This window comes from Camelina sativa, chromosome 1, assembly GCF_030686135.1.
Source record: "Camelina sativa cultivar CO46 ecotype springtype chromosome 1, ASM3068613v1".
Taxonomy (NCBI): domain Eukaryota; kingdom Viridiplantae; phylum Streptophyta; class Magnoliopsida; order Brassicales; family Brassicaceae; genus Camelina; species Camelina sativa.
The window spans coordinates 7,049,550-7,064,646 of record NC_141880.1 but is presented as its reverse complement, the minus strand read 5'-3'; the positions used below and the strand labels follow the sequence as shown (position 1 = coordinate 7,064,646).

Below are 15,097 nucleotides of genomic sequence, written 5' to 3'. Positions count from 1 at the left end.
CCGGATAATAAGATAAAATTATCAAAATAAAAATATAGTGGAGGAATGTGTGAAGAGTTGAAAGTAGGGCTTTTTTTGGTAAATTAATTTGGGCTTAAGTTCGGAAATTTCCGGCGAATTGATTTTTTTTTTTTTTTAGTTTTAAATTAATTTCCCCGGGAAAGCATAAGTAGTGAAATGTTCTGAATCCCTGAAAAACCCGGGCAACTTCAGTAACGGCAAATCTAGGGTTTTGAATTGGAACCGGAGCTCCGATGGGGGATACAAACGGAGCATCGCTCATTGAAATCGATGGCCAGGAAGAAGTCGAAGATCAATTTCTCGCGTTCATCGATTACGCCAGAACGGTGATTTCATCGGAAGGAGACGACGATGAGGAAGGTGAGAGCAAGAAGGCTCCTAGTGAAGCCACGACTGAGGATAGCGGTCCGGGTTGGGGTTGGGTTGCCTCGCGTATTCTGAAAACTTGTACCGCTTATTCGAGCGGTGTCACTGCCGCGATTCTCTTGTCCGATCTTTCTCAGGTGCTGCTTATCTCTCTCATACTTCGATTTTGATTTTTTTTTTCAATTGAGGGTGCGTAGTAGGTGGGAAGCTTCGGTTTGATGAGTCTGTGTGCTTGTAAACGTTGTAACGTTTCTATCTGTTTTTTTTTTGTGAGAAATCGTTTCGCAGCTTGGCCTATGAGATTGAACAGTGTAATATGAGATATAGCTTTGACTTTGCCATTGAGCCTGTTTATGTAGTGTGATTGGGAAGTTGATTCTGGATGTTTATCCGTTTAATCTTGAATGTTTGTTTGTAGGCATGGCATGAGCAAAACAAACCAGGAATGTCAAAGAAGAAGCCAGAACTCATTGTTCAGTTGAAAAAGAGTCACAAAAGAAGAAGACTAGCTAACACTGTGACTATAGACTCGATTTATGAGAAGAAATTTTTGTCCATGAACAGCGTTTTGGAAGTTGTTATTATTAATGCCGATGTTCTTCCCGGTATCTTTTGAATCCTGGCAGCAATTTCATTTCTTCTGCCCCTACTGTACCAAATAAATGGTTTATCCATTCAAGTATGAATCCTATTCCAGGTACAAACATATTCATGCTTACACTAGGGGATTTTTGGAGCTCCAACACCATTGATCTCTATCTACATCGCAGGTATGCTTATTTGGTAGAGATGAATTATCATCATCTCGGATTGAGATGAGTTTGATTGCTTGTTTATGATGCATGTACGGAGATTCTTATAAGCATCTAATGCCTCTTGTGTAGGTATTATGAGTTGGTGGAAACACCAAATGGAATTCTTGGGAAAGGCAGAGAGATTTTGCTCACTGGGTGCTACCTTCGTACCGCGAGAGAAGGGTTTGGCACTCCACGGTTACTTCCAACAGAGTATCTTGTCATTTTGCTAGATGAGGTTTGGTTTCTGCTAATCTTTCGAAAGAATAAACTAGAACTGCAATTTTGGATTTGAATGTAGTTAGTACTAACACATCAGAGAATAATTGTTTAGTCTTTACCTGACTTTTATATACTGCTGCAGGACCAAGATGATGATGCAATCCTCATAGCAGCTCAATTTTGTTCCGATACTTTCTCATCTGTTTCTCTTGAAGCTTTCAACAATGGAACTTCATACTCTTTGTATGCTAGGTAAAAGAGTATGTGCGTGTGATATCACTGAATAACTCTTATCTTGGTAAAAGTAACGTACTTAGTTGAAAACCGGTTCCAGAAACTTTAAACACTACAACAGTGGTTACATTATCAGATGAAAACCTTTTGGAACTAATGACTAGTAATGTCGTGATTTAATAGTAAAATTGTTGAAAGACGCATAAAGTACCTCATAAAAAAGGATGTACCGTGTACAAAGTATATGTTTTAAGAGATTGAGTCATTGAGTGGACTTAACTTCTATTGGCTGTTTATTCTAAAGTAATATTAACTTCTATTGGCTGTTTATTCTAAAGTAATATTTCATTTTCCTCTCTTGGTTTGGGAGCAGGATTGAATCTATAGGTCCTCTGGAATCTGAACTGAAGTTTAGTACTGCACATAGAAGGCAAATTGAACTTGTAGATGGTGACGGTGATAGGTTAAAATTTGTCTTGTGGGGAGAGCAAGTCATTGTGGCAAACCTTCTGAGGTAAGCTCCTGGCTGGTTGCTTCTACCTTAATTTTTTCTACCAACCCCTTCTTACAGATTCGTTTTCAGTGTGGGAAGTGTGCTTGGGCTTGAGAGGCCTTATATTTCTAGCCTCGAAGAGAGTGCAGTGGGCGGAAAGGATGAGTTTTGCCTTGAATATGGTAGTGCAACACATCTCTATCTAGTGCCGTTAACCTTACAAGAGGAACGGGTGGGTGAACTTTTTTTTTCTGTCACTCCTCTTTTTCTGGGTCAGATATTTGCGTTGAGTTTTTATGTCACCAATGAGAAGTGAATTTTGTTTCTTCTTCTTCAGGTTTGTGTAGCATTTTCCCAAAATCAGTGTCAAGGATCAAAATTGCTTGGTTCAGGCGGAGTTTCGCAGGTGACATTGCCTCGTGATGCCGAGGGGTCTGTAGACTATAGTAACTATCCTTTTCAGGTGAGTAGAAGTTGAGATACCATTTTATTCAAGCATGATATTAACAGATGGTTTATAAATCTAGAGGCTTAACTTCATGGGTGTATGGTAACAGATCTTTGTAAAGTTGTCAAAGTCCCATGCGGTGATTGGAATGTTATATATTGAATGTATATATCAGCTAATTCTGTGTCTAATTGGTGGCTTATCTTTCTGTGCACCTTCTGTTTAGAAACCATTTAACAGGGTCGGTTATTCTACAATTCCATTTATTTGGTTCGCAACTTCACACTGAATCTAAGTTCACATCGCTACAAATCGTATTCTTTGCATGACATTTACTGGTTTTTCTTTTCTAGCATCAAACTTCATTCATAACGTTTACATCTTTGCCTGTATTTTACTTGTGCGCACAATATGATCTTTGTTAGGAATTCACTGCATCGTAGGCCTAGTAACAGAAGAAACTATATGCATCATACATAGAGCCTGCTCTGGCCATTATTTTTGATTCTAGCATCTGCTAATATTACTCTCCTTGGTTGAAGTTCTGCAGACGATTATAACGGACATTCGCGACAAAACCACTGGCATCAGTCTGTATGGTGTCGTAACAGATATCTTATGTGATGATCCAAATACCACAGGGGTGGTATTTTCTCTGAAAATTGAGGACACAACTGGTGCAATATGGGCAAAGCTCCATTTTACTAGTTACTGGTATCAAACTGTTCTGTGAATTACAAAACTTCAGTTGAACAGCAACTGGGAGCCCTCGAACATTCTGTTTGATGAACTGTTTATTTGTATGGTTTCCAGGTCGTTGGGAAGGTTAGGGGTTGGTCATGTCGTGTATGTGTCTGGGTTATCCTGCAAAGTCACAAGAGAGAATTGGTAAGAGTCTCTCTTGCTTTGAAAGTGAGAGGTATCGATCATAAACTGATTTATCTCAAACGTAAATGGAATACTTGTCATTAAGTTTCAGTATGTATCGGTTTTATTGATTTAGCTTAAACATTAATGGAATTATTGTTTGGTTGAGCAGCCTTGAGGTGTTATGGCATGAGAAAGACGAGAAAGCTGCATTCGTCAACCTTAGCTGCTTGCCGGCATTTTTGACCTCTTCTTGTCTTCACAAAATCTCTACGCTCTCCCAAATTTCAAAACAGAGAAAACCTGCAATAAACGTGCGTCTAATTTTCTAAATGGTTCCCAACAGAGCTCTTATATGTGTTTCCTTTGAACATCTTACTCATATGCTAATTTTGGGGGGACAGATTTGTCGGGTTAAGCTGGATGAGATGGACCAATGCCATAACATCAACACCAGATTATCGCATAGCGTTTGTGGGCATTTCATAGATGAAGAATCATCATCAACATCAACTTCATCACATGGAGGGAAACTGCGATGTAGCTTCTGCGGAGTAAGCTGCACCAGTAACGCAGGGTCAGAAGTAGTGAGAACATTCCACATAACGATAACACTTGCGGATGAGGAAACCAAACTATACGCATGGTGTACGGGTCAATCCGCGTCAGCTATACTTCAGATATCTGCTGATGAATTCTGTGACCTCCCAGAGGTAACAAGACAATTCCTTTTTTTTTTGTGTGTGTGTATGTTTGGTAAAATGAATAAAAGAAGCGCAATGTAAAAAAAAAAATGGTTCAGGATGATCAGCTAATGTATCCGTCATCATTGGAGAACGAGTGGTTCCTAGTGACATTAGCAAACAACGGTAAGCGGAATTCGGGTTCCGGCCTTCGGTTGTCTCATGAAACGGAGGCTACTTACTGGGAAATCACCCGCGCTCTCAAGATTTAAAAGCTCTACCTATTTTTGTAACATCTATTTTTTAAAAAAAAATTATTGTCATGATTAGTTGTCAAAACAAAACCGTGTTTAAACGAGTGGAGAGATTTGTTTTTAAGAAGGTGACTTGATTGATTGATTGTTTGTTTACTTTTGGTTTGCTTTGGACCGCTGTTTTAAAAAGATAGTGGGCCCAGACTCCACCTTGTCCGTTACATTTTTACCTCCGACCGTGAAGATATTTTGCACCCACTGTTTTTGTGAGCTGTTTCAATCCTATGGCTGCGATCGGTCGTGGACTCCAACCAACGGCCAGGATGTATCCAGATCGTTGGACAGCATTACAGCGAATATTTCTAATTATTTTTTCAATACTTCTTTTTAGTGTAGTTCCATCTTCTTCCTCATCAGAACCCATTTTTGTCTTCGAGTGAGAGAGAGAGAGAGAGATTATGGCGGAGAGTGGTGGACGGAGGATCGGAGTGGCGGTGGATTTCTCGGATTGTAGCAAGAAGGCTCTGAGCTGGGCGATCGATAACGTGGTTCGTGATGGCGATCATCTCATCCTCATCACTATAGCTCACGATATGCATTACGAGGAAGGCGAGATGCAGCTCTGGGAGACCGTTGGATCACGTACCTTCTTTATCTCTCTCTCTCTCTCTATTAATTTCCTTTTGCCCTTTTATTGTCTGATGATCTTGTTTGTAAATTTGTGTTGAGAGAACCTGACCTGAGCTTACTCATGTCATCTATCATTTAATTTTCAATTGGTTTATGTGTGATTTTGCATGTTTAAAATTTGGAAATACTCTGTTTCATCAGAAGTTGATCGTGTATTCGTGTTGTATGAACCCTTTCTTCACTTCTCTGTATTCAATCTTGTTGTTGTTTTGACTCTGATATTTGTGTTTGTAACTTTTCAGCTTATATTCCGCTGAGTGAATTCTCTGATGCTGCTGTGATGAAAAAGTATGCTGTGAAGCCAGATGCTGAAACCCTTGACATTCTCAACACTGCCTCTAGGAGTAAATCTGTAAGCTTCTTCTTATTCTTCTTCTTCTTTCAAAAGAACAGTCCATGAACTCTCTCTGCAACTTGAAACTCTTTTATCCTTTGAAACTTGTAGTTTACTAATGTTCACACCACAATACCTGAATTTGAATCACAAGTTTATCATTCAATTGCAGATAGTTATTAGAGAGTAACGTTAACTTGAAAGAAACAATTTATATCCTTGATGTTCAGGAATAATCACTCTGACTTCTATTCCTCTTTTTATGCATATAATCTGAGGAGTGGTTAGTATAATACCCTATTGAATAACCTGCAACTGTGCTGACATATATAATATGTTACACCTATCATAGTATTATTCAGAAGTTCATTGGAAGCTTTTTGTTGCCTTGTGAGTTGCGTGACCAAGAAAAAGAGTTAATAGAAGTCAGATTGATATGAATGAGTCTTTCTTTAAAACAAATATTTGTTTCCTGTTAAACTAAGATCCGAGTGTTATGAAACATGGACAGATTACAGTAGTGATGAAGATATACTGGGGAGATCCTCGTGAGAAGATTTGCGCAGCAGCTGAACAGATTCCCCTCTCAAGTCTTGTGATGGGTAACCGAGGCCTTGGTGGTCTTAAGAGGATGATCATGGGAAGCGTGAGCAACCATGTGGTGAACAACGTCGCATGCCCTGTGACCGTTGTGAAGGGTCACATCTGAGTTTGGTCGGATAACTCTTCTAAATAACCACCGTATATTTGTGTTCATGGTCGGAATTTGTATTGTTAACTGTTGTGTGACTGCTGTATTGTTCATCTGTATGGGTAAAAAACATGTCTTCTAATAAATACAGACTCTTTTGAGTTTTGAACCAACTTCAAGCATGCAAATATGTTTATATCATTATAATCCGGTATACAACGAGGTTTACACTTGACCAGTGACAACATTAGTTTACAAGTTATGACAACACACTTTGTTTAAAGACAGAGCATGCCTTCACTTGTCACTGCCGAAGGAAACGGTTGAAGCATAAGATTGATAGATTTGCATAATAATCCTAAGAAGAATTTATCACATCGTAGTTCAACAGAAATTATAAGCTAAAGAGCAGTCTCAAGGAAACAACAAACACACAAAACAGAACAGAATAGCTTAACCGTCATAAATACATAAAAGTAATCTAACAGTCTCCATAGATAAGAAAGCAAAAGACACTGCTTAACAACATTCATTCCTCAATCGATCATGAAGGGGATCTCCTCTCTAGTCTTCTTGGGGATATCTAGCACAAACTCGAAGGTGTCAATGAGCTTGAAGGTGCATTTGTCACCAACCGATATAGGGAACTCCCTAGCCAGTTTCGAGTATCCACCTGAGAAGATTGTCCGAATCTCCCTCACCAAACAAAGCACCTTCCATGACTTACCATTTGGGTGACGAATCGTGAACATCTTAGACTTCTGCGGGAGATGATCATCCACAAACTGTTTTGGGATTGCCTGAAAATAAATCAGAGATTCACATCAATACATAAAACTGTGTGGTATAGTTATGTTCAGTCAAGTCTTTGTTTATAAAATCTTACCAGGAACTTGAGGTATGATTTCTTAATGGTGATTTCGAATTCTGGAACACCATCAATGACCTTTTTGTTGATCTTGCTCTTGCTCTTCCTATTCTTCTTTGATGATATGGAAGCCTCAGCTTTCTTCTTCATACCTTTAAGCTCAACTCCTCTCGAAGATTCACCTCTTTCCATACCATTCTTCACTTTCTTGTTCAACATCTTCTTCTTGGATGTTTTGGTCTCTTCAGTTTTCTTCTTTCTTATCTTGATCTCAACTCGTCCAGGAGATTCATCTATTTCCTCATCTTCCTTCTTCACATCTTTGTAGCTGCAATCTCCTTCTTCTCTCTTGATCCCACCTGTTTTCATCATCAAAGCAAAAGATTTAGTCTTCTTCTTCTTCTTCTTCTTGAACTTCTCTGTTTCATAAAGCAGTGATTACAAAGCACAAAAGCTTACTAGAAGAACCCATTGACAGGAGATTTCGAGGTATGAGGATCTCCATGCAGTTCTGCTCGTAGATGTGGACATTAAAGATCATCTTCCCTTTGTGAATGAAAGTAATAAACTCGTTTCTTCCCAAAGAGTTGTCACTCACAAACTGATCCCATCCACGCTTCTCGATGTAGTAGTATCTCGTATTCTTGGAGACTTCTACATTCCAAGACTTTCCCCATTGCGCTCTTATCACCATCTTGTAAGAGAAGTCTTTCTTGGAGATTTTGCTCATGAAGTTGTACGGAAACGCTCTCTGTTTTGACCATACAACGAAGACTGTTACTAACAGTTCAATCTTTTTGTCAAATTACATAAACAATTTAAGAGGCCAAAGTTTCACTCTTTCAGTCTTATCATAAAACAAACTTTGCATCGAGAAAAGCAAAGAAGATAGATCTGAGTATACAGAGAGAGAAGCAACAACTATCATGTTTTTGAGAGCAGAGAGGAGAACAAAAGAAACTTACTTATCGTTAAAAAGCTAGTGGAAAGATCCAAAAAGATAACTAGATTCAACTTTTCAAGCACTAAAGATTCAACGTTGAGACCCATTAAACAACAGAAAACCAACAGATTCAACATTTTAACAAAGAGAACCCAAAGATTCTACCAACCTAAAACAAGATTTAACTTTTCAAAAACAGAACATAAAGATTCATACGTTGTGACCCATTAAACACCAAAGAACCAACAGATTTAACGTTTCAAACACAGAAAGTGTAAAGATCCAGAGATCCAGAGGATAAACAGACTTAAAACCTTTTAAAGAAAAGAGAAAACCAAAAGACTAAAACCGTGAAAACCCCATTAAACTCAACAACAAAAAGATTCCACCTTTCAGAAAAAACGAAAGCTATCAAGAACAACAACCAAAAGATATGAGGTTTAGTATAAAGTACCATGTGCTCAGAGGACAAATCTGCGCTCTGAAAGATCTTGAAGAAACCCAAGTTCTTCCGTTCTTCTTTAATCCGATCAAAACCAGTGTTCCAACCCATCTCTCTTATCTCTTCTCCTTTTACCTCGCTCAAAACCTCCTCACTTTCGACGTCTTTCTCTCTCTCAAAACCTCTTCACTTTCTACTTCTTTCTATCTCTCTCTCTTTCTCTCACTCACTTAGATATTAGGAATGGTCAAAGTCAGTATACATGTATAATTTGCCTTGTTTTCATTTATTAAAAAACAAAGGTGTTGATTGTGAAAAAAGCATTCATGTATTACCTAAGCGATTATTTCTATTATATTTTGTTAAAATGGTAATAAGATAGAAGGGACAAGAGAGCTGTTTAAGACTGACTTCACAGACACGCAAAAGCAGTGTTTTTGCTGGTTTTAGTACCTGAGTATCTCTGGGGAGTAAGGACGTAGACTTCAAACTTACTACTTTTGTGTGTTGTTTTCGCCACAGTTAGTCAACTGTCACAGTACCTATGATGATATCTATATTGTTAATTTTTATTTGAATTTTTGTCTTACGAACATTTATTTACATTTCATTTCAACCTTTGGTAACTCTTTTTTTTTTTAACGTTATTACACAGTCAAAGGTCAAAAGTTTAAAGCTTTTTCTAAACAGAAAAGTGAATACTACGGTACACGATGAGATCACTCTGTCAATCACACCACCGTATCCTTCTGTAACTTATAATGTAAAAGACACACACAATAGACTGACTACATTAAATAACTCAGATCTCAAATAACAAAAAGCTTGCTGTATTAATAAAAAGTAGTTGGTGTCCAAATCGAAAATACATATTGTTGTTAACTTTGTCACAAGTTAATAATCCAAATCTATAAACTAAATTGCAAGACGATTTTCACACATATTTACCCATTTTTATGCACTTTAATCATATTTATACATTAAACACCAACGGTATCTTTTCCCAAAAGCGGGATTGACTTTTCATGTTTTCATCCATCGATCAACTTCGACACTTTTACCTTAAGGATCGACGATGTTAATTATAGAGTTCAGGACTGATCTATAAACCCAGCACCGTAACCACTTGATCGTATGAACTTCTTCAGGAGAAGAACCACGATTGCGATTGTGAGCCCAACCGCCGCCCACGTGAACAGTCTGTCATCGACTGGCTTCTGAGCCGCTCTTCTGGCCACCGTTGTTTGCTCAACACTTACAGAAGCTTTGTCTGCAACTTCAACCGCTGTCAATGCTGCTGCAGCAGGAACCACATTAGCTGCTGCAGCAGGAACCACATTAGCTGCTGCAGCAGGAACCACATTAGCTGCTGCAGTGACTGCTTCAGGTGTCTCTTCTATGATTTGTTCATCAACTATGGTGTCTGTTGTAGCGATGGATAGCTCTTCCACTACCGTTATGGCTTCCTGTGGCTCAGTTTGGGACTGAGCTACTGTGTCAGCGGACGGTGTTTGGTTACATTCCAGAGTAATGGCTTTTGGAACCACGGTTGCTTTGCTAAGAATGTAGTGATGAATCTGCGGTTATTAAAAGGAGATGATCAGTTAAGTTGTTTCTAAAACTGAAGATAAATCATAGGAAGGAAACTTAAGTCATATCAAAATACATGAAGAGAGGGTCAAGAGTTTAAACCATAAGGAGATAGCTAACACTATCTTTGTCTAAAACCAATAGTAATCTGCAAAATGGTGCTACTCCTTTAGTTAAGTAGAATAACACCACATTTTATTGTATGCAGACAATAGCAACTGTGATGCGGTAAAAAGTAAGCAGACACTCTTTGAGAAAACAATAGATCTTAACCGCTAGAGATATGCAAGCTTAAATTTTGACCAACAGCTATTTCTAAGGTTTACAACGGCCAAATGGTATAGCACATACTCAACAGGTTCAACAAACATATAGCCAAATTCATAAAAATGCACCAGAATATTATGCATAAGCACAACACTTAAAGGGTGTGTTCCAGTGGGGATTGAGTAACTATTATACCTCATCAATAATTTTTTGCCGTTCAGGAGAGCCATACTTGGGTGGTGCCTCACGCGATTTAATAGCTAGTGTACGCCTCTCCTCCTTTGGATAATCTACAGAGCCCAGTGCTCCATTGGGACTTGTGGGCATGAATGCAATGAGAGCCACCAAAGCAGTCCGAACTGCAAAGTCAAAAAAACTAAATCATAAGAACAAAGAGATGATATATATAGTTCAAACCTTGTGTAAATTACAAGTGTTACGTGGTCTTGTAGAAAAAAAAACATAACAGTTAAGATATAAGGTATCTTGTGACATGTTGTTGGTGTAAGGATCAATGAAAATATAAAAAGTCCAAGACTTTACCACTCCATGAAGGTTGCCAATGCTCGGGGTGGTAATTTGAAATGCTCAAACAAATCTTGGTATTGGTTTCAAAGCGACCATTAGGCTGAAAACAAAAGCAGAGAGATTCATTAGATAAAGACTCTCCCTTTTTCCCTTGCAACATGTGTGTGTATTTACGAGTAAAAGAAGAGTAAAAAGATTCTTACGGTCAATAACATGAATGAAGGAGGTTTGAAAGGGTAATCTGCAGGCAGCTGAATTCTCCCATGATAAATCCCTCCCTCAAATTCAGTATCACCAGGACCACGGATAGCGAATTGCCATTCAAATATATTCTCCTGAGGTTAGAACAGATAGAACACAAATACCCAAATATAAGAGAGACTTAGTTGAATTCAGTGAAAATACACAAGGATATCGATCCTCCAAGATCATGATCGCCTAAATCAAACACCATCATCACTCAATGACAGATACACAATGATACGATACAACACAGCACAAAACACCATACCTAGATCTATACGAAACAGAAGTACGAAACAGGAACATCAAGTAACTCTAGCTACAAAACAGAAAAATCAGATTTTTCAAATTTCAATTTCGATTCCCCCGGTTAACCTAATCTCGAATTAGAAACACAAACGAGACTAAATCAAGAGAAGGGAATCATAATCAACATCTCCGATCTCAAAAAGCTCGAACCGGAGATAAGGTGAGTATAGAAAACGTTGTTTACCTCAAGAGGGAGAGACATAAAATCATCAGAAGGATTAGCTTGCATCTCCTTAACCTCCTGCAAAATCCTCTTCACAGCCGGATTCTTTCGGTTATACCTCTCATCCGCCATCTTCTCTCGCCCAACAGATCTTGCCGGAAAAGTGCAAATCCGCCGCCCGGAGCTCGCTCTGCCCGATCCGTCTTTACAGATAATAAAATAATAAATACACAAGTTCAAGAATTCAGACACAGCAGCTTCGAGGAGGTGAGAGATTTGGTTATACAAAACAGAAGTATATAATTAGCAAAATATTATCCACGTCACACACTCTTTAACTATAGGATGAGTGACGTGACCATTGCTGAATAGTCATCCCAAGCATCTTAACGGTTTAGATTTTCCCACGTCATCTACGAATAGGCCAGCGTGTCTTTAATCACCGTTGATTTAGACGAAATCGTTAACTTATCGTTGTGAGAGACTTTAATAGGCCTTGGGCCATTTCTTTAAAGCCCATTAAAACGTGCATTGCAGACTAACACAATAAATAAAAAAAGTCAAAACGTTGACGAAGATGAACCCGATGACTTCAAAGATTCTTTGTAAGAAGTGAGAAGAAGGAAGCAATTGCAATGGAGAAGAGAGGGGTGATCGACACGTGGATTGATAAGCACCGTTCGATATACACGGCGGCTACACGTCATGCCTTCGTCGTCTCTATCCGCGACGGATCCGTTGATCTCTCGTCCTTCAGAACGTGGCTGGTACTGTTATTACTGTTAGTTAGTAATTTACTGATGAAAATAAGAGCAAGAATCTAAAGACTTTGGATACGACGTTGTTTTGTGTGTGTGTGTGTGTGTTGCAGGGGCAAGATTATCTGTTCGTGAGAGGATTCGTGCCGTTTGTAGCGAGTGTATTGATCAGAGCCGGCAAAGAATCCGGCGAGAGTTCCGATATGGAAGTGGTTCTTGGTGGTATGGCGTCGCTGAACGATGAAATCGAATGGTTTAAAAGAGAAGCATCGAAATGGGATGTTGATTTCTCTACCGTTGTGCCTCAAAAGGCTAATCAAGAATATACCAGGTATTGATTTTTATATTGTAACCTGAATTGAAATTGAAATCAGAGACTAGTTCGAGTTCCTCTTTGTTTATTCAAGGTTTCTGGAAGCTCTGATGAGTAGTGACGTGAAGTATTCAGTGATTATGACAGCTTTCTGGGCAATTGAAGCAGTGTATCAAGAGAGCTTTGCTCATTGTTTAGAGGACGGGAACAAAACTCCTGTTGAGCTTACAGGTGCTTGTCATCGGTGGGGCAATGACGGGTTTAAACAGTATTGTTCTTCTGTCAAGAACATTGCTGGACGGTGTCTGGAGAATGCCTCTGGTGAAGCTCTGGCCGAAGCTGAAGATGTGTTTGTACGTGTTATTGAACACGAGGTCGCGTTCTGGGAGATGAGCCGTGGAGGATAGTAGCTAATGTTTTGGGTTCAGTTTTTTTCTCGTTTGCTTTCAGTTCCCAAAGTGAAAGTTTCAATCTTTATGTTTGGTGAGACACAAGTTGGGATTATGATTTCATAACACCACTAAATAGCTCCTAGAAGGTTTTTCCATCATTCCACATCTAACACTTACTGGTAACTACTTTTAACATCAATATCCTTAACTCTACTCTCTCCAGCGATGACCACAATTCGGGTTGCAGCAGACAAAGAACAATGTCATTCCTTCTTCACCTCTAGCCGTAGCCTGCATATTCAATGATATCTATGTTACTTCCTCGGGCGGTAGAGAAAATTTGAGAATACGTTTTGGGGAAGAAACAGCGAAGATGTAGCATAACCAATAGTTATACCTGGAAGAAGACGGCCTCGCTATGCTGGCACTTGGCACAACGCACAGCCTTGGTTCTGGGAAGAGTAGGGTCAGAAGCCACATCTGTTAGGATCTGAGTTCGTTCACTTACAGAGTGATGAACCTCGTTTCTGTACACACAGCTATTATCAGCTACTTCCTGCAAATCAATGCCCCCAAAAAGTACAGAATCTGATGATGAGGACACTTGTATGATCCAATCTATTAATTTTGTAACAACAAGATGACAAATGCAGCTTACTTAAATAAATGTCAATAACTACACGCAGTTTGTGTAATCAATATGCTAATCCTTTCCACAAGCTAAAGAGTCCCTTCAAAGTATTCATACAGAACACAATACTAGGAAACAATACTAGAAAGCTAAAACCATAGGAACGAACTTGCTTGATAAGCCTTATAATTGAAGGAGTAAGATAAGTAGAGAGGTTGGTGAAACTAAGGAATCCCAAATCACTAAAGTCTCTTAATTGTGCACTTCATTGAATGCTAAAAAACCCTAATTTTACCACACACACATAATGAACCAAAAGCTTTATATAGACCTGGTGATCACAATTACGGCAAGCGTAGAGGAGGATCTTCTGCTCCTTGTCCTCCTTAGGATACAGAATGTTATTACTGAACAAAAACAGAAAACAACAACACAATCAAAAATCAAGGATGACCCATTAACAAAATTCGAAAAAAGGTTAGAGCTTTAAGGCGAAATCGACATATTATCCCAGGTGAAATCAACAACCATGGATGGTTCGATAGAGGATGCAAAACATCATAACAAAAAAAACAACGAACACTTCAATAAAATTTATGCACAAACAAAAACAACCTAAGTAAGGTACGGTGCAATTCCAAAAAAAACTACATATAAGAGATGAGAGCCGAGTGCTTTTTTTTTTTTTACCATTCGCGGCAAAACTTCATAGTACTCATCTTCGCTGAATCAGTTGAGAAAAATTTAGGTCGAGAAGTAAATCAGAAGAGTCTCAAAGAAAAAATCTGGCGGGGTCGTTTGGGAAAATAAAAAAAGAAGATGAGATCGTCGTTCTCGTATTACAGAGTACTATAGTAGTTATCTTCCGACGGGACGGTAATTTCCACTTAAGCTTATTGGGCCTGACTTATTAGGCTTTATTGCTATGAGAAATATATTTATACAGAAGATTTTACTTTTGACTATATTTTTTTTCATGTATTATAAAAGATAACTATGTTATTACCATCATAACATTTTATTATTAAATTTGATTTGACCACATACTAATATTAATACATAGTTACATACACTAGAATTTCACCGGCCGAGGGTTAATTTGTTTTTCAAAAAAGCAAAATATAATTTGTTTAGTGGTTTAACCATATGTGTAACTAATGTTTTGTATTTTTAAAATGTACAATATTTTGCATCTATATACTGTATTATGTAGTGTACAATTACTACTCCCTCCATTTTTTTTATTTACTTGTCATTCTAGGTATAGTCTTTTATCCAGTTTATTTGTGGTTTGTGGTTTCTAATGTCCTTTTTAATAGAAAATTATCTCATTTATCCCTTACTAATTAAATAAAATATTTAATACTTTTAGAAGTTTAATAGTCAAACTAGGTAATACCCCATGCTACAGCACGAGATGACACATATTGTAATTAATTTATGTATATTTTGAATGCATAAAATATTCTAATTTATGTGTTTTTTATAATTTTGAAATTTTAAATAGTGTTGAGTAGTATATTTGGTTTACTTACATGGTAAATGTTAAAACA

The 15,097-nt window shown here is 38.1% G+C and overlaps 6 protein-coding genes across 10 annotated transcripts; 3 read left to right on the top strand and 3 right to left on the bottom strand.

Annotated features, from left to right (window-relative positions):
* The first annotated feature begins 60 nt into the window (after positions 1 to 60).
* Positions 61 to 4,523, top strand: LOC104781831 (uncharacterized). 4 transcript variants are annotated; one of them, XR_015558816.1, is made up of 13 exons: positions 61 to 524; positions 806 to 992; positions 1,085 to 1,157; positions 1,272 to 1,419; positions 1,546 to 1,655; positions 2,011 to 2,151; positions 2,221 to 2,362; positions 2,468 to 2,593; positions 3,121 to 3,292; positions 3,392 to 3,466; positions 3,618 to 3,759; positions 3,850 to 4,158; positions 4,248 to 4,523. XR_015558816.1 is itself a non-coding variant. In XM_010506600.3 (13 exons), the coding sequence occupies exons 1-13, from the start codon at positions 255 to 257 to the stop codon at positions 4,398 to 4,400; spliced, it is 2,040 nt and encodes a 679-aa protein (XP_010504902.2). In that variant the 5' UTR covers positions 113 to 254; the 3' UTR covers positions 4,401 to 4,523. The 4 variants fall into 4 exon arrangements, 1 of the variants encoding a protein (XP_010504902.2); XM_010506600.3 differs by having other exon boundaries at positions 113 to 524; positions 3,129 to 3,292; XR_015558822.1 differs by having other exon boundaries at positions 138 to 524; positions 3,392 to 3,497.
* Positions 4,524 to 4,529: 6 nt separating this feature from the next.
* On the top strand, positions 4,530 to 6,270 carry LOC104781841 (universal stress protein PHOS32). The gene is made up of 3 exons (XM_010506611.2): positions 4,530 to 5,024; positions 5,315 to 5,424; positions 5,918 to 6,270. Exons 1-3 carry the CDS (start codon positions 4,841 to 4,843, stop codon positions 6,113 to 6,115), a joined length of 492 nt encoding a protein of 163 aa, XP_010504913.1. The 5' UTR covers positions 4,530 to 4,840; the 3' UTR covers positions 6,116 to 6,270.
* Positions 6,271 to 6,420: 150 nt separating this feature from the next.
* LOC104781821 (B3 domain-containing protein At3g17010-like) lies at positions 6,421 to 8,672 on the bottom strand. Its single transcript, XM_010506590.3, has 4 exons — positions 8,363 to 8,672; positions 7,425 to 7,716; positions 6,984 to 7,324; positions 6,421 to 6,897 (listed from the first exon to the last, which is right to left on the bottom strand). Exons 1-4 carry the CDS (start codon positions 8,459 to 8,461, stop codon positions 6,634 to 6,636), a joined length of 996 nt encoding a protein of 331 aa, XP_010504892.1. The 5' UTR covers positions 8,462 to 8,672; the 3' UTR covers positions 6,421 to 6,633.
* Positions 8,673 to 9,164: 492 nt separating this feature from the next.
* LOC104781812 (ubiquitin-conjugating enzyme E2 32) lies at positions 9,165 to 11,779 on the bottom strand. Its single transcript, XM_010506579.3, has 5 exons — positions 11,472 to 11,779; positions 10,939 to 11,070; positions 10,751 to 10,835; positions 10,403 to 10,566; positions 9,165 to 9,927 (listed from the first exon to the last, which is right to left on the bottom strand). Exons 1-5 carry the CDS (start codon positions 11,580 to 11,582, stop codon positions 9,442 to 9,444), a joined length of 978 nt encoding a protein of 325 aa, XP_010504881.1. The 5' UTR covers positions 11,583 to 11,779; the 3' UTR covers positions 9,165 to 9,441.
* A 216-nt stretch (positions 11,780 to 11,995) lies between these two features.
* LOC104781797 (bifunctional TENA-E protein) lies at positions 11,996 to 13,071 on the top strand. Of its 2 annotated transcripts, none has more exons than XM_087452846.1 (3): positions 11,996 to 12,217; positions 12,322 to 12,539; positions 12,657 to 13,071. In XM_087452846.1, the coding sequence occupies exons 1-3, from the start codon at positions 12,086 to 12,088 to the stop codon at positions 12,682 to 12,684; spliced, it is 378 nt and encodes a 125-aa protein (XP_087308972.1). In that variant the 5' UTR covers positions 11,996 to 12,085; the 3' UTR covers positions 12,685 to 13,071. The 2 variants fall into 2 exon arrangements, with proteins under 2 accessions (XP_087308972.1, XP_010504855.1); XM_010506553.2 differs by having other exon boundaries at positions 12,616 to 13,071.
* On the bottom strand, positions 13,001 to 14,453 carry LOC104781806 (DNA-directed RNA polymerases II, IV and V subunit 9A). Its single transcript, XM_010506566.3, has 4 exons — positions 14,235 to 14,453; positions 13,876 to 13,951; positions 13,311 to 13,469; positions 13,001 to 13,204 (listed from the first exon to the last, which is right to left on the bottom strand). The coding sequence occupies exons 1-4, from the start codon at positions 14,261 to 14,263 to the stop codon at positions 13,124 to 13,126; spliced, it is 345 nt and encodes a 114-aa protein (XP_010504868.1). The 5' UTR covers positions 14,264 to 14,453; the 3' UTR covers positions 13,001 to 13,123.
* Between the last annotated feature and the right edge of the window lie 644 nt (positions 14,454 to 15,097).

Bases quoted from the DNA above. Each gene is read 5' to 3' on its own strand.
- LOC104781831 (XM_010506600.3), top strand. From the start codon at position 255: ATGGGGGATACAAACGGAGCATCGCTCATTGAAATCGATGGCCAGGAA. The intron at 1,656-2,010 runs GTAAAAGAGTAT...GTTTGGGAGCAG, and splicing joins TCATACTCTTTGTATGCTAG to GATTGAATCTATAGGTCCTC. The intron at 3,467-3,617 runs GTAAGAGTCTCT...TTGGTTGAGCAG, and splicing joins AAAGTCACAAGAGAGAATTG to CCTTGAGGTGTTATGGCATG.
- LOC104781841 (XM_010506611.2), top strand. From the start codon at position 4,841: ATGGCGGAGAGTGGTGGACGGAGGATCGGAGTGGCGGTGGATTTCTCG. The intron at 5,025-5,314 runs GTACCTTCTTTA...GTAACTTTTCAG, and splicing joins CTGGGAGACCGTTGGATCAC to CTTATATTCCGCTGAGTGAA. The intron at 5,425-5,917 runs GTAAGCTTCTTC...AAACATGGACAG, and splicing joins CTGCCTCTAGGAGTAAATCT to ATTACAGTAGTGATGAAGAT.
- LOC104781821 (XM_010506590.3), bottom strand. From the start codon at position 8,461: ATGGGTTGGAACACTGGTTTTGATCGGATTAAAGAAGAACGGAAGAAC. The intron at 7,325-7,424 runs GTAAGCTTTTGT...TGATGAAAACAG, and splicing joins CCTGTCAATGGGTTCTTCTA to GTGGGATCAAGAGAGAAGAA. The intron at 6,898-6,983 runs GTAAGATTTTAT...ATTTATTTTCAG, and splicing joins AATCATACCTCAAGTTCCTG to GCAATCCCAAAACAGTTTGT.
- LOC104781812 (XM_010506579.3), bottom strand. From the start codon at position 11,582: ATGGCGGATGAGAGGTATAACCGAAAGAATCCGGCTGTGAAGAGGATT. The intron at 10,836-10,938 runs GTAAGAATCTTT...TTTTGTTTTCAG, and splicing joins CTTCATTCATGTTATTGACC to CCTAATGGTCGCTTTGAAAC. The intron at 9,928-10,402 runs GTATAATAGTTA...TAATAACCGCAG, and splicing joins GGCAAAAAATTATTGATGAG to ATTCATCACTACATTCTTAG.
- LOC104781797 (XM_010506553.2), top strand. From the start codon at position 12,086: ATGGAGAAGAGAGGGGTGATCGACACGTGGATTGATAAGCACCGTTCG. The intron at 12,218-12,321 runs GTACTGTTATTA...TGTGTGTTGCAG, and splicing joins CGTCCTTCAGAACGTGGCTG to GGGCAAGATTATCTGTTCGT. The intron at 12,540-12,615 runs GTATTGATTTTT...TGTTTATTCAAG, and splicing joins GCTAATCAAGAATATACCAG to GTTTCTGGAAGCTCTGATGA.
- LOC104781806 (XM_010506566.3), bottom strand. From the start codon at position 14,263: ATGAGTACTATGAAGTTTTGCCGCGAATG. The intron at 13,470-13,875 runs GTCTATATAAAG...ATTGATTTGCAG, and splicing joins GCCGTAATTGTGATCACCAG to GAAGTAGCTGATAATAGCTG. The intron at 13,205-13,310 runs GTATAACTATTG...TTGAATATGCAG, and splicing joins GCGAGGCCGTCTTCTTCCAG to GCTACGGCTAGAGGTGAAGA.